Here is a 19,993-nt window from a genome sequence, read left to right on the forward strand (position 1 = left end):
CGGCTTCTTTCATTTTGGTGCATTAATATTCTATGACTCACTCAGACTGCAGTAATCATTAAGACTCACTTTTAAAATCTACTTTAGTTCTCACAGAGATAGTACCTTAGAAGAAATTTCCTACTTTGCCACACAGTTTTCTAAAATTCTTATTTACTTAATTTGGAGTGTAAGTATTTAACCCAGTGCCTAGTGCCTTTTCTAGAGATACTTTGCATTCCTAAAATCCTCATTTATTTATTTATTTTTGGTGGTGGTGGGACATATGGGAGTTCGTAACTTTTAGAAATTTACTATGAATATATTATACTGATTTAAATATATTTAAATAGGAATTTATTGTGAATATATTATGCTGATTTAAATACCTTTAAATAGAAATTTATTACAAATATATTCTGATTATTTAAATATCCTTAAATAGGAAAGACTTATGTAACATATCATCAAATCAATGTATTTGCTTTGTCTAAGGTTCTGCCTACAGCAACATGTTATTATAGTGTGACAAAGATTCTAGTAAACATTTGTTGGATGAACAAGTGAATGAGCTCCATTGGGCCAGTGTACTTCTACCATTGTGTTCTCTCAGAGAATGAGCATCAAGCAGTTTATAAATCCATTCTACCCAAAAGGATTTCCAAATATTAACATGAATGACATGATGATTGTTTTTGAAACATACATTTGACAAAAAGAATTGAATCAATACATACCATTATCAAAATATCTGACTGTTGAATTTCTGGAAACACTGGGATCAAAATTTGCCATTAAAGGTGCTATATACTGTGTGGCCGTGAGCATTCTATGTACAACTTCTCCAGTGTATATGAAACCTGTGAGCAAAGAGGAAACACATGAGCAAGAAAGGGATCCGAGATGAAACTGTTACTGAAATATCTCCTATTTATGACAGTCCTGTTTTGGTAATAAAATCTAGAAGATATATGTGTGCATGCACACGCACGTGTGTGTGTGTGTGTGTGTGTGTGTGTGTGTCACAGGCCACAGTCCCTGAGCTATTTTGCTCAAGGTTAGTTAGTACTCTATGACTTGAGCAACAGATTTACCTCCAGCTTTTTGGTGGTTAACTGGAGATAAGAGTGTAATGGACTTTACTGATTGGGTTGACTTCAAACCATGGTCCTCAAATCTCAGCCTCTTGAATAGCTAGGATTACAGGTGTAAGCCACCAGCAGTAGATACACTTTTTAAAAGGAACTTTTTAATGTCTTGCTGCCTGATTAACAGTGCTTGGTGTTATTATTGTTATTATCATTATTATTACCTTTAACTAACTGTTCAGAGGAGTTGCCATTTTACAAAGTAGTTTACAAATAAAATGCATTTTGATCAATGTTACCTCTTCAAATATTTTCACCCATCTTTGTAGCAATTCTCCAATCATTTATAAGTACCTTGTACAATTGTCCATCAGAAATCCATGACACATACAATTCTAATTGTGGGAAGAAAATAGTAGGCTGAGAAATGCTAATAGAGTACCACCAGCAAATCAAATATTCTATTTTTCCCTTATTCATCACTTATTTTAGCACAATGTATCATGAAAGCTCCATTTACAACTGAAATTCTTTTCATGGCACTCATGTGTAGATTTTATCTTTCATTTTTATTGTTTGTTTTTTGTTGATTGAGGATTGAACTTAAGACCTTCCACCTGCTAGGCAAGTGCTCTTGCCGGGAGCTTAATTTCCAGCGCTAGATGTTCTCAAATTTCAATAAGATTGAAAGTGGAAGGCATTTTAGAAATATGATAAAATGTGCAAAATATCTTCCTCTTTCTTCCTCTTCTTCCTTTTCTTCTTCATAGTTTTGAAAATTGCAAAGGGGTTAAATACCCATGGCAACACTTTCCAATTCTCACATTGCTCAAGCCTTTATAATATGAGGTTCCTATCAGGAAGATGAGGTCAATATGTTTGCAGATCATATGGTAAAATATTGACAATTCACAAATGCTTCTCTGATTACAGAGTTATCAGTGCCAGTCCCTTTTTCTAGCAAATGGATAATGAGAAAAAAATTACTATGGAGGAGGGACTTCAGCTTTGAATTTACTTTCAATAGTTCCTATGTTACAAATCTAACCCACTTTCAATTACTCACATTAGGCTTATTTACTTCGTGGATTACCCGTGACAAATCTTTAATCCCATACTGGCTTCTAGCCTCAAGGTCTCTAGCTGCCTGAAGAAGAGCCAGCTTAGGGAATATTAAGTGATTTTAATAATAATATAAGAAATGAATGATTAAGAACAAATTTCCAAGTCAACACACACAATATTACAAAATAAAGTCCTAAACAACTTGTTTGTAACAACGTGACTGTAATGTTTGGGAAGTTATGAATTAACTAGATGTATGAGGATACTTTATGTCACTTTTGTATAATGATAAAATAAAACAGAATATTACAAAATTATAATATTATAAAATTATGAAATATTTAAGCCTTGACAAGAGTTAAACTTTTTTTATCTCACATTGGGGTCTGTATGAAGATTTTACTGACATTAAAATTTTTCTTTTTTTGCTTCAAATTCTACATTGTGATTTCTAAATAGCTTACTATAGATCAGTTTAGTTAACTAATTGTAGAGTTTAAAAGGAAGAAACATTTACTAATTTAAAAAAAGACTCATTTCTTACCCCAAGATAAGTATTCAATTTTTTTTCTTTCTTGTGATTGTTTCTAACATATTTATAAGATGATTTCTTTGTTGCTTTGTATGTCCCTCCTGCATGGTATAAGCCCTGCTTTCACTGTATTTGATGTTGGTATAATTTGTGGAGGGGAAGGGAAAAAAAATCTTTTAAATAGGGATACAGGTGGACCCATTGCAACAATGAGCTGTACAAGTCGTTATGTCGAAAAACGAACTTTACAACTTTGGCCTGGGGGTGGGGGTGGGGTGACGGGGTGAGATGGGAAGGGATGGGAAGGGGAAAGAAAGGAGGAGACAACAATGCTTGATAAGAAATGTACTAATAAAAAAATAAATAAATAAAATAAAAAAGAAATGTACTCATTAACTTGCCCATGTAATTGTAACCCCTCTGTATGGTATTTTCACAATAAAAATAAATAAATTTTAAAAAAAGAAAAAGAAAAAGAAATTCTGCAGATCTGGTCATTGCTTTTATAACTTTTCTCTAGTTTTTCAGCAATAACCTTAATGGTCACAGTCCAATATCACATTATCAAAAGTATATGTTGGTATAATTTGTGGAGGGGAAGGGAAAAAAAAAACAAATTGTTTAAATAGGGATACAGGTGGACCCATTGCACCAATGAGATGTACAAGATGTTATGTCAAAATGAACTTTACAACTTTGGCGCGGGGGGGGGGGGTGGTTGTGTGGTGGGGAGTAAGGGGAGGGAGATGGGAAGGGATGGGAAGGGGAAACAAAGGAGGAGGCAACAATGCTTGATAAGAAATGTACTCATTATCTTGCCCATGTATAAATACAAAGAGAAATTATTTTTCAGGGTTCCTGCTTTCTTCCTCTCAGCAGGATTCATTTGGAATTTCATGTTGAAAATGAACATCAAAATTCTATTGATCAAACCTTCTAGAAAAATGTTCTAAAAGAGTTCTGAGAGAGAGAGAGAGAGAGAGAGAGAGAGAGAGAGAGAGAGAGAGAGAGAGAGAGAGAGAATAGTTCCAAGTAGCTATTTCCCTAGTCCTAATTCTCATTACTTACAGATAAAAGTACCTAACTAGAATAGAAAGAACAGCAACTCAAGGCAAGGAGCTAATTTCGAATCACTATGATATCCATTCTCCAAAACAATTGTGCAAGAATACAGCAGCAAACTTCACATAATAAGATATATATTTTTTTCTCCCCACTTGAAAATTTGTTGATTGACACACAATATTTGTACATATTTATGAGGTCTAATGTGATGTTTCAATTCATGTAGGTATTGCATAATTTATCAGTTCAGGTAATTAGTGTAATCCTCACTGTAAACTTTGATAATTTCTTTCTATGAAATATATTCAAAATCTCTTCTTCTTTGAGGAACTATTGCACTATTGTTAATTCTGTCAACACTGATATAGCATAAAACACCAGACTATATTCTTCCTATTTAACAATAGCATTGTATCTATATATAAACTGTTCTTTTAAGTTGTCTACTAACAATTACTCAACTCTTCTCATTTTCTCAACTCTTAGATCAACTATTTTAGAATCCAGATATACAATTACTACTCATAACTTTAGATTGTTGTATTTATTTTATTTTTGTTGTTATTATTATTATTATTTTATTATTGTCGAGTGTAGGAGTTGAAATCAGAGCCTGGGCACTGGCCCTGAGCTCATTTGCTCAAGGATAACACTCTTCCATTTTGAGCCAAAGCTCCAATTTTGGTTTTCTGGTGGTTAATTAGAGAAGATTCTCACAGACTTTCCTGCCTGGGTTAGCTTCGAACCCCAATCCTCAAATCTCAGCCTCCTGAGTAGCTAGGATTATAGGTGTGATCCACCAGCATCCAGTTACTGGTAACATTTAAAACCAACAAGACATATCCAGGTGTTTTTACATTGATTTGGCAAGAAATTACTCCTCACTTCCCAGGTTTCAGATTATGGGATCCACTCACTGTTCTTATGTTTCACCAACTATAATTTTCCAAAATACAAAGGTGAAATTGCATATTGTTCCCAATAAATGAGATAAAAGTATGGGAGAGTGATAACAGCAGAAGACATAGTTAAAGTTCTTCACACATATGTGATTGTAACATTAAAGTAAGTTATATCTTCTATAAATGATTACACTATAGTTGGTGCAACTTATGAATGATTGTAATTACTAATTACTGATAATAATATTACTGACATGATTAACTCCACAATACCAAAGACTAACGTACACAATAATCTAAGGACAGAAAAATGGAACAAAATTGACCAACCACCACCACAACAACAAAAGAAGAAGAAAATCTACTGCTCTTAGAAATGTTTTAAGGAAGTGGTGCTGTGGCTCAAGCGGTAGAGTGCTCTCCTTGAGCTGAAGAGCAGCACTGTTCAAGCCCCACAATCAACAACAACAAAATATGTGTTGAATTTTGTTAATCCAGAGAGCACTTATTTTTCTTGACCACACTGAAAATTTTTATCAATACCTTGGATTACTTTTTAATGACAAACAAATAAAATGACTGACATCAACAATGAATTGTATTTAGTATTAAGTTTCTATATTATAAATCAATCATTTCAGCAGTGATTAATAACTAAGTGGACAGATACCTTACAGGTATACAAATTAAATACATTCAATTTTTTTTCCAAAGCTTCAAAGCACCGATGATTACAAAAACCATGTTCAGATATTTATCTCCTTTTTCAAGAAAAAAAAATATTTTTGCCTGTTCTGGGCATACTGGTCTTAGAGAATAAAAAATTTATTTTTATAGTCCTTCACATTTTGAACTACTTTATGTAATACATTTTAATTATTTTCTTCAAACTTCTTTGTTATTCTTTGTAGGGTTAATCATAATATTCTTTTTATATTTATATGCTTCTGGTAGAAATAGTAGTCATCGGTGTAGTCATTAGATTTGCAGGAAGGTAATTATCCAGATAATTCTTCAAACATAAAAATACCTTCCTTTAAAAGAATAAGAGAAAAGTTTTGTGCTTTAAATCTCAAATCATGCTCAACCCGTTGACTTTCCCTTTGCCTTCTCTAAACTTAGAGTCAGGTTCTGAGCTTAGTTGCAATCAACAGCTTTGTTCTTGCTTAAAAGAACTTGTGCTGTTCTGTGCCCATAGTCTGTACACATTTGAATAATCTGATTTTGAATGTCTATGATCAAGTTATTTGGTGATCTGTCTTTGTAGGGTCTCTCAAGAATTAATAACACTCAATCATATACATATATTATATCTGATATAATATATATGATGTACCATATATATTATATATCATATATTATATCAGATATGCGATATGATATATATGTAATATAAAATATATGTAATATAGAATGTATATATACCACACAATACATTATGTAATATATGGATAATGTTATATTTAACATAATATAACATACACACATATATATCCTTATTTACTAACCAAATTTGTTGTGGAAATGAAAGCAGTAAACATCGATGTAGGCCTTTAATAATTACATTGTTTTCTTGTGTTTACTTCATCTTCACGATAAGAAATAATGGAATGATGCCATTATTATTTTCATTTAACTGTATTTGATAAGGCTGAGCAATTTGCCCAAAGCCACATAACTAAATCAGGTCTTGTGATTTCAAATGTTATAAGCCCTTCACAGTAAAGTTCAGAACTCTTAAATCTAGCCTTGTGTCAAGTCCTAGGTGAGGACAGAATATTAGTTGGTATTGAGGTTTGAGGTTACTTCTAAGATAACCACTGTGCAAAGAAAGCTGAAAATTCCCATATGCAAGTTAAAAAAAAAAGTGTCAGGTGCTGCTGGCTCACATCTGTAATCCTAACCACACGGGAGGCTGAGATCTGAGCATCATGGTTTGAAGTCAGCCTGGGCAGGAAAGTCCATGAGACTCTTATCTCCAATAAGCCTCTGAAAACCAGAAGTGGTGCTGTGGCTCAAGTGGTAGAATGCTAGCCTTGAGCTGAAGAGCTCAGAGACAGTGCTCTGGCCCAGAGTTCAAGCCCCACAACTGACAGAAAATGAGTCACCAAATGAGAATTCTCTCAACCATGTGCTCCAAGGACTCTGAGAAAGAAAAGACCTTTCATTTTTGTGTGAGAAATCCCAAGATTCACACCTTAGAGCAAAGTTGGAGTCACCTCAAAGTCTGTTCAGCCCTTTTTAGCTGAAAGATTTTATACACAGGGTTTAGATTCTTCTATTGCAATCCACAAATGAAATGTAAATCTGTGTATGTCATTGTCTGTGGGGGCAGCGGGAGGGGGACAGACAGTAACACATGAATAAAGATTAGAGTTGTGACCAAATTACTTCTCTTCTCTTGAGCATCAGTTCCCCAATGTAAACTTGTAGTGTAACAGTTTCAGTTCACATAGACATCATTGAACAAGAGTGCTGAAAATTAAAGTCTGGACTTAGGGATGTAGCTCAGTGGTAAAGCATTATTTACAAATCATATGCCAAGGCCCTGGATTTGCATCCAGTACTGAAAACTAGAAACTTACTTAATTACATAGAAATTATTTGATTATTGCTAACTTTTCCCGATGAGATTGTTTCTAGGTGATTATATGATGTTAACATTGTACTTTAGGGAAATGGCGCTATGGCTCAAGTGGTAGAGCTCTCTACTTGAACTGAAGAGCTGAGGGCCAGTGCCCAGGCCCAGAGTTCAAGCCCCACAACTGACAAAACACACACACACACACACACACACACACACACACACAAAACAAAAAAAAAAAACAAAATTGCACTTTAGATTTAACTGCTTGCTGTGTATTTATCTGCATTGTTCCTGTTTGGGTTAAACTACAGAATTGAATTTAACTACTGGGCAACAGACAATAAAATTCTTTCATGTCCATATTTCTTAGTGGGATTCATCTTTTCTTCCAATCTTATAGAACAAGCAGTTTGTAAAAATATTAACTTCCTATTGGCTGCATATGGTGGTGTCATATAACTGGAAATGTCATAGTAAGAAAGGAAGCATGTACTTGTCTGAGTGGCAAAGAAAAAGGATGAAAGTTTCTGTTATACCTTAAATATTATCTGTGTTTCAATAATGTGTGCAATTAAGATTATTAGTCAGATTCTAATTTTAATTAGCCTTTCCTATTTGATAATTTTCTGTGTATTGCTATCTGAAAAAGAAATTAATGTTTTGATAAGCCATATATCAAGTTTTCATTTGGAAATGTGGTGGTCAATATAAGTGCTTACAGTACCTCCCCTACATACCTAGTGTAATTTTTTAGCATGTTACTTGGAATAGTACTAAACTTTTAGAGGATTCTTATGTGTGAGAATATTTTAGGATGCCACTGGAATTCATGATACCTACGATTGTCAAGAATAGCTCAAAACCTGTTATGGTTCTTCAAACAAATCTGCTGGGGAAAGTTCATTATTATTAGCCACTACTAACATGGTTTTAATTAGTTATACTATTCATACTACTATGTCATATATATTAATATAGATATGAATCTACAGTCATATATATATACATATATATATCTTTCATTGTGTATATGACAATACAAATTTATGTACTTTAGTGTAAGAATAGTTTCTGTTTGGGATTTACCTTAGATTCACATTGATATGAGCTGACAATAAGGAAATTTCATGGAGAAGCAATAGGATGTCTGTTGGGAAGTAAATATTTGTTGAGAGATTTGAAATAACTCTGGGAATTGCACCGATTAGAGACAAAAGTTATGGTGGATTTTAAGGATTTCCTATCAAATGGACCCTTCCTAAAAGAAGCACATGTTTTTAATGTACTATGTGATTTTGTTTTTCTTTAGTGCTGTTTTTCTTATGTTTTATCCCCTGTTGTCACTGTATTTTTGTCTATAACCAGTGAAAAAAACAGAAGTAGAGATTGGCTAAAATGCTAGAGTACTATTCTTGAACAAAAAAAATCTCAAGAACAGGGCCAGGCCCTGAGTTCAAATCCCAGGATCAGTACACCAATGAGGAACCAAGGAGGATTATAAATCACACCTAAGCTACTTCCTGAGGAAAAGAAGCAACAAATGATCATTTGTTTATTTTTATTATAAATTATCTTCATGAAAATACCAATACAAAAATTTCTGTTGAGCGTACATAAACTACCTCCTCCTACTACCTGAAAGGAAAGAACTGGAAGAAGACAGGAAGATAGACAAAAAATACAGGAACCCATAGACTTGGTCAAAAGCTCTCTCTAATTAACAATGGACAATTGAACAAAAACTTCATCCAAAGTCTCAAATGCCAAATCAGTCCTGTGGATGAAGAACTGGGCCTGTCTGTTCCCTGCCCCAGGTAGCTAGCCTGCAATCACCTGAAACAAGCCTTTTCCTAGCCTCTACTTCCCCAGTATTTCTAGCTGGGAAGGGTAAAATGATATTCCTCACCAAAAATCAGTTTGTAAGGACTGGAAAGAGGTACCACAGACACAAATGCTAGCAGCACAGATCACAAATAATTGGGGGTTATGACAACACCAAAATAAGCAGGATTTCTGGAAAGAGATCTTGGCTTCCTGAAGGTTTGCTCCCCATGGCGGTTTCTGCCCAAGGTGCCTGAGGTGTCATTTGTGGTACCTACAAGAACCCTCTGTGATCAGCTGTGTTCACATCCTGGCTCTGACCTCTGCTAGTAAGGGGAGCTCTAGCATGTTTCTGTCTTTTACTTCATCCCAGAAATCCTCTTCTACCACAAAGAGCAAAGCCAGCTGACTCTTTCTAAACACTTCAAAACTATCATTTGAAATCTATCTGAACCATAGGCCAGAAACAGCCCTGCAGAGAACATTCTCAAATAGAGCCCATCTATTTTGTGACACCACCAGACTTCATTGTGCTTATTGAATATTCTATAGTCCCACACACCTGCCTTTAACAATTGCCAAGCTTAAAGTAAACATAATCCCATAGAAAAAGAATTGTCCCTTTCAGATTCTTGTCCAGAGCTGTAGTCTACCCAGTCTCTGGTTTCCAAAACAAAATTTACTGCACTCTCAACATTTTTCAGAGGTGTTTTCTATTTCCCTTGAATTTTAGATATCCCCAGGAAAAGTAGAGATCTTATCCTTACATTCTATTTGAATCCATGAAATCAGGCATGTCTGGATATTATGCTGACCATCTCTTGTTTGTCCTTCCCTTTTCCATGCAGGGAAAAAAAAAATCATGTGGAGAAAGATGGTATTAAAGGAGAAAATGTGCTTTGCTTTTTCAAAGATAGCCAGCCACTGTTTGCACTACCCATCCCAAATCCAGGGATGCCTTCCTTCTTTCTTCCAGATATACTTCAGTATTTCGAGTACCTAGCCTTAGTGGTATTAGTGCCAACTCTCTTGGCACTTACCTTGTAATTATTGTCATATACATATGTTTATGCATGCATAGGTACATGTATAAATATATAGGTGCATATATAATATGCATATATAATATATGTAATTACAACATAAAATAATATACATAATATATAATATATTGGTACATATATAAGTATATGTAGTATATGTATAAGATTTTGAATGCATATATTATGTATACCTATTATGTATACTTACAAGTATGCTATATGTGTATGAGTCTATTCTTATATAAGCATACATGCTTACTTGTGTGCATATATAAATGATTTCTCTCCATGAGGAAGAAAACCACCATGGAAAGCCTCATATTGGAACTCTTTTTGTCTCCAACAAGCTGAATGACCTCGTCATCTCTTTCTCTAACTGATTTGCAATTTCTTATGTAAAATTGGACTGAAATTAACCCTTTTCAAACAACACCGTGTGAGCTTTAATTAGTAGAAGGAAACAACTCAAATTCAGCTGATTCTACTATTCAACACAATAGGTTGAGCATCTGCACTGTAGTTTGCCATCCTTTTGCAATCAGAGCTCCAAAGAAGCTGTCTCTGCAGCTGCACTGATTCCTCATCTGCTCTTCATCTTTGCAGTCCTATGGTTAAGCTCACACTCTGATATTTCCTAACTTCTGGAGCTGTGAGCCCTTTCATAAACTTAGCATTGTGACCCAGACTACATTTTCTTAGCTGGTTTGGTAGTTTGGTATTGAATGGTGATACTGTACCATCTCTCTGACCCTTGAGTACAAACAGATTGTCTTGACCACGAGTCTTCTATCACAAGATGCATTTGCTTAGCCAGGAAGAATCCCAAGGATTGTTTTCAGTCCTTCCTAAGAACTTTCTTTGGCTTTGGGGAGAAGAGATGATTAAAATGTTAAATCAAGACTTCTGCAATATTCCTTTAGGTGGATAGGTGGTAATCCTGTTCTGTTACTGTTCCCTTTTCCACTGCCAGGGCTGTTGTGAGTGAACTCTATGTCTGAGGGGCTATTTGTCTGACTGTTGGAGAGGTTCCTTTGGGATCCAGTTTGGACAGCCAGCCATTAAATGTTCTGCATTCTACACAGTGAAGAATTGTCCTGCCCAAACACCAACTGTGATAAGTCACCAAAAGCTAAGAAACCATAAGTAGTGGCCCATTTCAGTAGTGGTCCACAATTATATCACGTCCTCCTCAACCAAATTCCATTCATCAGAAGTACTACTAGTGTCCAAGTAGTACCAGAAGTACTGAGGATCTAGCTATGGCTTTACACTTACCACCACTTGAGACACACCCCCAGCATATGTTTCTTTCCTTGTTTCTCAAATTGAGACAGCCTACACTGCAATCTTCCTATTGATACTTCCCACATAGCTGGGATGACAGGTGAACACCATCTCACCCCACGTTATTTCCCCCACTTTTTATTGACTGAGATGGATTCCTGTGTACTTTTGGTCTTGAACTATGATCCTCCTATTCTCAGCCTCCAAAGTAGCTAGAATTATACTCATGAGTCACCACACCCAGCACAAAGTGTGTCTCATATCTTCACTAGAGGGTAATTACTCCGTTCCCCAATACTCTTTGGATGATTTTACTCTCAGGTCCATCATCATATTTATTATTGACACATGAGATTCATGTGTCTTAAGACAGTATTTATCTGTCAAACATTTCAATTGGAAAAGTCTTATGAAATGGAGAAAAATTTACTCTCCCTAATTTGAATTAAGATAATTGGTTATAAGCACTGACCTTGTGATTTAATAAGTGCATAGTTATGAATAAGCTACTTAAATGCCCTGAATTTTGTTTCCCCAGATCCACAATGCAGATAATAATAGCTTCTCTATAGGAAAAGGATGATATGAGTTCAATAATAAAAGAAACCCAGTACAGATCCACGCATGGAACGATATTTCTTAACAAATGCTACTTTTCTTTCTCTTTGTCTTCCAGTTCTGTATAAATTTTCAGTAATTTCCTTAAGATGGCTCAGCTTCTTAAGTGTAATCTGAAATTACCAAAATTTCCTTAGACTGCTATTGTATTAAGGTCAGCCTTCACTGTGGACAGAGGGAAACAAACCATTTTTGCACAGTCAGTGTAGTTCACATCGATTTTCCTGGATGTCTTTTAGGTCCCTTGCTGCTGATGAGATTGTGGCATTAATAACTGTTGCTTGATACAATAACTTTGAATTCTTAATGAATTCATAATCCACCTTTCCCAACCTTTTCTATATCATCCTACTGATTCACCTTGGCCATGAACCATGAGCTATACTGCTTATCTGAAAGAACAAAATTATAATATGAAAAAAAACATTGGGCTAATTATATAGTCTTCTTTTTTCTTTTCTTTTGGGTCAGTCCTGAGGATTGAACTCAGGGCCTGGGCATTGTCCCTGAGCTTTCTTGCTCAAGGCTAGTTTTCTACCACTTGAACCAGCTCTAATTCTGGTTTTATGGTGCCTAATCAGAGGTAAGAATATCAGAGACTTGAATTGAATCACAATCCTCAGATCTCAGTCACTAGGATTACAGGCTTGAGGCACAGGCTTAAGCTTGGTTTAAGTATGCATTACAATGATGGTTTACATGTGGTACTTTCAATGTATCCTACAATTTGAACACATAAAACATTAAATGCTGTTATTTACCATAACTAAGGTATGGAACCAATCCAGATGTCCCTGAATAGATAAATGGATCAAGAAAATGTAGTATATTACCCAATGGAATTTAATGTTTCTATCAGAAAGAATGACACTGCCCCTTTCATAAGTAATTGGCAAGACTTGGAAAAAAAATCATATTAAGTGAAGTAAGTCAGACCCAAAGAAGAATAGGCTCTATGGTTTCCCTCATTTGCAAGAATTAGTATAAGCCTAAGTTAGTCCTGACAGAGAATCATAATAGCTCAAGAGCTGTGAACATATGAACATACAAAATGATGTTAATTGAAATGAACTCCAAGACATGGAAAAAACGGGTCTTCTTTTTTTAGTTGTCAACCTTGATGTCGCCAATGTACTGTATCCAGTCCTTTATTCAAATTTTACTTCATTTTTCTTTTTCTACTGGTTTATCTCTGGCAATCTCTGTCTTTGATTCTGGTACCCTCCATCCTGTATATGCATTTATATGATTGAGGTAAGTGAAGGGAAATAACAAAATGCTGAAAGAAGCACAAAAGATGATCTATTGCAACAATGATACAGGACACTATGATGGAAATGAACTTTACAACTTCATGGGGAGGGGAGGATTAGGGAGAGGAAAGGGATAGTGGGAGAACAAAAATGGAGTGGGTAACAATGTTCATCGAGAAATGTACCTTACTCATGTAAATGTAATCCCTCTGTACAGCATCTTCATAATAAAATAAAATTAAAAAAACACTAAATGCTGAAAGGTGAACATTATTTGATAATAAGAAAGGGATTGATAGCATATTTCACATGCATGCACATCATTATGTACATAGGAGAGGCAGAGTGAGTCATCTTAAAGTACAGAGATTTTTATAAATCAATACAAATCACATATAGTATACCTCAAAATCCAAAGCACAATAAACTCCAGGCAGCCTACTTCCTCTAAATGCATTTTCAAAAGAAAAAGAATTTTTTTTTTTTACTTTCTGCTAACCTAGATGCACAGATCTATCAATATCTCGGTTCATAGCCACTGAAACTGAGCTTTTCAAAACTACATTTCTTTTCAGGTATAATGAATTCTTCTTAGATTCTGTCTGTTCTATTTTAGGAAGCACCACAGTTACCTAGGGCAGACAGACTGAAAAGAGACCCTCAGTCCTTCTCACACAGTCCTTCTCAGTTTCTCTCCCCTTCCTCCCCAACTCTAAATAAAAAGATCAGCAAATAAAGTCACGCTCACAGAGACTCCTTTCTTCCTAATGTAGACTCTTAATCTATTTCCTAGAATATACATTCTTCCAGTTGTGGTAACTACACAGAATAACTTGAATTCATTTTATTTAGGATAGATAGAATACAGGTCTGGTTCTCATTAGTAGTTACTTCAGAAACAACATCCTATTTAAACTATTAGACATTTTACTTCTTGTAACACTATTGTTTAAAAATTATCGAAATATGTTTAAAAGAGGAATATATCATTTGCCTTAACCTGGGACTCATTGCAAAATCTAGATAGACACTAAACAGCTTGCATTTCAAAATACTCATGATATTCAACCAGGGTCTATGTGTTGCTGTATAATAATGTTTCAATAATTAACAAACTTAAAAAGAGACAAAAGTCATAGGTGTAGTAGTTGTGTTTATGAAGATGAAAGTAGATAATAATCATCGGTGTATTTTTTAAAAATAAGTTCGTTATTGTGAAAATACTGTAGAGGGGTTACAGATACATGAGCAAGGTAATGAGTACATTTATTATCAAGCATTGTTGCCTCCTCCTTTTAATTCTCCCTACCATCCCTTCCCTCCCACCTCCTCAACTACACTCCCCCCATCACCCACCCCCACCTTCCTTCCTAAATTGTAAAGTTTGTTTTCAACATAGTGTCTTGTACATCTCATTACTGCAATGGGTCAACCTATATGCCCATTTAAGCAATTTCTTTTTTCCCTTCCCTTCCCCAAATTATACCAATATCAAATACAATATAAACAGGTGTTATACTGTGGGGGAACGACATACAAAGCAACAAAAAAAAAATCACATGGTACCTTATAAATATGTTAGAAACAATAGCAAGCAAGAAAAATAAACACCTGCGTCCCTATCTTGGGGTTCATTTCGTTTAACATCATCTTGCTGCAGAGCTTCTGCATGGCAAAGGACATAGCTAGCAAGCGCAACAGAAAGCCCACAGATTGGGAGGTCTTCACTAGCCATATAACGGACAAGGGTCTCATATCTAAAATATACTTGGAACTCAAAAAATTAAATCCGCCAACAACAAATCCTCAAAGAAACAACTGCCTGATAAATAAGTGGGCTAAAGACTTAAAGAGAAACTTCTCTGAAGATGGAAATAAGAATGACCCATAGACACATGAAGAAATGCTCAACCTCTTTAGCATAAAAGAAATGCAAATCAAAACAACATTGAGATTCCACCTTACCCCAGTTAGAATGGCTATAATCAAGAGCTCTAATAACAACACATGCTGGAGAGGATGTGGACAGACGGGAACCCTACTACATTGTTGGTGGGAGTGTAAACTTGTTCACCCACTTTGGAAAGTAGTATGGAGGTTCCTGAAAAGACTCCCCATAGACTTCCCCTATGACCCAGCAATCCCATTTTGGGGCATTTACCCAAATGATCACAAACAAGGCCATACTAAAGCTACCAGCACAACTATGTTTATTGCAGCATTATTTACTATAGCTAAGATATGGAACCAACCCAGATGCCCTTCAGTACATAAATGGATCAAGAAAATGTGGTACATATATATAGAAAATGGAATTCTATGCCTCCATCAGAAAGAATGGCATTGCCCCATTTGTTAGGAAATGGAAAGATTTGGAAAAAATTCTACTAAGTGAAGTAATCCAGGCCCAAAGAAACATAGGTCCCATGGTTTCCCTTATTTGCAATAACTAGTATATGTCTGGGACAAGCAGAAAAGATCAGATAAGATGATGTTCATCAGTATATTTTTATTTTTGATATGCACTAAAATATATGTATATGTAAGAAAGCATAATAATATAGTCTTTAAAATGTGCTACTTTCCTCCTGCTGAGTTCAACCACTACCACTCATGTCTCTTTACAATTTCCTTCCTTTCTTTGATAGTTACAATGTATTTTTGCACCAGTGGAGAAGATTAGCTTTGACTATGTTTAGGCTTAAAATAATTGACTTACTCTTGCAGCATTCTTTTTACATTTTTAAGGCATCTATTGCTCACACAAGTAATTCTGGCCAATCAGGAAATTGATATTTGAAAACTGAAATTCAAAGCCAGCCCAGACAGGAAAATCTAAGAGGCTCTTATTTCCAAAAGGCTGGAAGTCCACCTGTGGTTTCATGTGGGAGAGAGAGTACTACCCTTGAGTGAAAAAGCTAAAGGATAGCTCATAGGCTTGAGGACAAGGCTCAGAACTGGCTAGATAAATAAATGAATAAATACATGAGCTGTACTTTTTTGTTTGAGTCTACATTCCTCAGAAACCCATACATGTTCGCATAAGCTATGTTCTTATACATTTTTACTGTTTTATAATATTCTATTATATGTACGTACCATAATTAATTTATCCAATATTCTCTTGTAAACATTATATTGTCTCAGATTTATCTCTTTGGTGTGTGTTTGCTTTGACTGCTACGTGTTTCTAGTATATTTATTTTTATTTATTTTTATTTTTTGGATCCAGTCGTGGAACCTGAACTCTGGGCCTGGGCGCTGTCCCTCAGCTCTTCAGCTCAAGGCTAGCACTCTACCACTTGAGCCACAGCACCACTTCCGGCTTTTTTCTTTTTGCTTATGTGGTGCTGGGGAATCAAACCCAGGGCCTCAGGCATGCAAGGCAAGCACTCTACCACTGAGCCACCTTCCTAGCCCCTCTAGTACATTTTTTTGTCGGTTATACATGTATGAGACAATTCAAAAAGTGAAAAACTAGGAGTTGTTTATCTAGGGCTGATTGTGCACACCCACAATCTCACCAGATAATGCTCAATTGTTTTCTTGAAGCATTGCAGCAATGTGCCTAGTGTCTCTATCAGAATTTGATATAATTATGTTTCATTGTTACTAGCCTGGGCATTGTGAAATAGACCTCACATAACATTTATTTACATTTCTCTGAGGTTCAGTAATTATCAAATTGATGTTTTCAAAAAATTCATTTGCATTACAATTTCCATTTCTGTAAAGTAATTCAAAAGTTGTAGCCTTGCCTGGGTTTTGTTATTATTGATTAGAGTCCCATGGATTTTCCTGCTGGCACTGGAATAGAACCATCATCCTCAGATCTCTTCTGAGTAGCTAAGATTACAGGTATGAGCTGCCAATAATCAGTGATTAGATTAAATAAATAAATAATAAATAACATTGTTGATACTATTGCTATGTCTTTTATATGTTTTTTAATGCTTGTCTATGTTGAAGTTATAAAGATCTTTAGATTTTTTCTACTGTTATAGTATGAATATATCCTTCTAAATAATCTTCTAAAAGGCTTATTAATTCACCTACCCGATTAAAGATTTTCTTATACCTGAAATATATTTGTAGGTTATTATATAGGGATCCATGTATGTTTTTTCTATATATAGTTTCCAGCACAGATTCTAAACAAAAAACTTTTTTACCTTAATCTCATAACCAGCAGTAATACATGAATCTAATTACCACAAATAAATGGGATTCGTTCACGACTCTCAGTTTAAATTCCCTGGTCAATCTGTATACATCTGTTTGGAAGAAATTATATTTTCTTACTATGTCCTCCGCCTAGTGAATTAAGAGCTCATCAGCTCTTTGTCACATGAAGACTGTGTGACCAGTACTGGCCAGGGTTCCACCTGAACTGTGGGGGTTCCTTTCTCAAAATGCATACATACACAAATATGAAAGAAATCATCTTATGTTGTGACCAAAGCTGCATTGAAATTGTGTCCATTTAGAAGAAATTTATTCCTTTTCATCTTGAATCTCCAATTCATAAACATAGTGTTGATCTCTATGTAGGTACACAATTATTATTTATGACTTTCTCACAACTGCCATTCACATAATTTTGGGACTCGCTCTAACATTGATTCCTGTTAAAAGCTATTGTCATTGAATTCTGTTCAATGATATTTTCTAATAATCTGTTTGAAACAAAGTTGACTTGACTTATTGGTTTTATGTTTTGCAGTCTTACAGAAATGTTAAGCAATTCTAATAACTTGCCTACTTCTAGAGGCTTTAGCAAATGGATAATTATTTTTCTTTTCAAAATTTACACATTACACTTCTTTTTCAAGGTTGTTATCTTGTATATTGATTAAACATTATAAATAATTTAAATGTAGAAATAATAAACTCTCAAATAGCTATGTAAACTATATGAAAACTACATTACATGCAATGCAAACTTTAATAAATAAATTTATACAATACAAAGGAAAATACAATTTGGAGATCTACCTGAAACAGCTATCACAAAAATATTTTATAAGCCCAAATAAAATATTTGCTTATGAATAACAATTTCAATAATTTCTTTCTATTTCTTCTGACTTCCCAGCAATTCATTTACACATTACAAAGAAATAAATTCCTCTCAAACTACCAATCTATACATCTCCAAACATCACTAGCTACATTTGGAGATGTTATTTTTTAAATTTCCATTTCCTCCTCAACTTTATTTCAATTAAATCTTCACACCTGATTAACCAAAGTAAACCCCTAGAAAATGTTCCTCACAAAGTGGTTCATTTGTTGTTGTTGCTGTTGTTTATCAGAATGACATTCACAGAGAAAAGGCAGAAAAAGATGTGTGACATGGCAAAGACAGGCAGGTAACAGAACTACAGCTCAAGAATGGTTATGGATGCTAAAACAACACCCCTTCCACTATTTGGTACAATCAGCAATGCAGCTCCCATGTTCCAATGCTCCCCAGGAGAGAAAGGAAAGAAATTCTTAGAAATGTATCTTTCATCAATACATTTATAGTGATGTCTACCAAAAATAAATTAAAAAGCTCAAGGGCCAAGCTATCGCTCTCCTGGGTTGAAAGAAGACACTTCTCAAAGGGGACGAACTAGTGGCAGGCCTGGAAGATTCTTTGTAATTGACAACCCAGTTTCTTAATATATTGCTTTTCTGAGACTGCAGCTTAGGCTCACATCCCAAAGCTATTTTTCTGTAACTGGTTCAGACTAATCAGTGCTGAAAGGATAGGTTTTATTTTTTTTTTTTTAATTTTTAAATTGTACTTTCAGTCAGCTAAAACAGAGAGTTAAAAGGCTCACCATGCTGGAAGGAATATCCCTACAAAGAAAATAAGAATATCCCTTTAAGCTATCTATATAAAAAATTAGCATTTTCACTTTTGCATAACTTAGGAATCTGAGAGGTATCAGAGAGACATAGACAAAAGATGTCATTGTCATTATAGTTCATTTGCAGGCTCACTTTATCTTTTTTCCACTTTCTCCTCTTTCCCCTTTCCCTTCCTTTCCTTTTCCCCCTCTGTCATTCTTTCTCTCTCTCCTTTCTCTCTCTCTCCTCTAACTCTTTCTTCCCCTCCCTCCTTCCTTCATTTCTCCTTTCTTTTTCACTAACAGTGTTCAGATTGTGTTTTCTCATATTTATCACTGCCACCTCTTCCCCATTAATACCTCCTCAGACCTTGGAAGACAGAGACCATCGTAAGTTTTGCACAATTTTGTTTCAGTTGAAGGACTTTTATTTGCTAGGCAGAGTCACTACCACTTGATTCAGGTCTCCAGCCCTTTTTGCTTTCATTATTTTTTGAAATGAGAGGTCTCATTGTTTTCTCCAAGTCAAACTCGACTATAATCTTTTGAATTACCTTTCTCATGTAGCTGGACTGACAGGTACAAACCATTATACTCAGATTTCTTGTTGGATATTAAGTTATGTTAATGTCACCCTGGATAGCCTTGACCCATGATCCTCCTGATCTCTGTATCCCAAATAGATGGTAGTAGAGGGCATAAGTCACCAATGTCATCTTATTCATCAGTTTTGTAATACCAAAATGGCTGATAATTGTTTTTTTTTTATTGTAAAGATACTATACATACTATACAGAGGGTTACAGTTACATGAGTGAGGTAATGAGTATACTTCCTCTTGAACATTGTTACCCCCTCCATTGTTTTCCCCCTACCATCTCCTCCCTCCCTCCCTTCCCCGAGGTTCTTTTTTTTTTTT

At 35.1% G+C, this 19,993-nt stretch overlaps 1 protein-coding gene across 1 annotated transcript in view; it reads right to left on the bottom strand.

The window, feature by feature from the left end:
* Plxdc2 (plexin domain containing 2) overlaps positions 1 to 19,993 on the bottom strand; it is a 388,918-nt gene that overhangs the window by 104,925 nt on the left and 264,000 nt on the right. Inside the window, exon 5 of the mRNA XM_042685982.1 lies at positions 717 to 839. Coding sequence (XP_042541916.1) covers positions 717 to 839 — 123 coding nt within the window. The remainder of the gene's footprint in view (positions 1 to 716; positions 840 to 19,993) is intronic.

This window comes from Dipodomys spectabilis, unplaced genomic scaffold (assembly GCF_019054845.1).
Source record: "Dipodomys spectabilis isolate Male_0828 unplaced genomic scaffold, ASM1905484v1 ptg000096l, whole genome shotgun sequence".
In the NCBI taxonomy this organism is placed as follows: Eukaryota; Metazoa; Chordata; class Mammalia; order Rodentia; family Heteromyidae; genus Dipodomys; species Dipodomys spectabilis.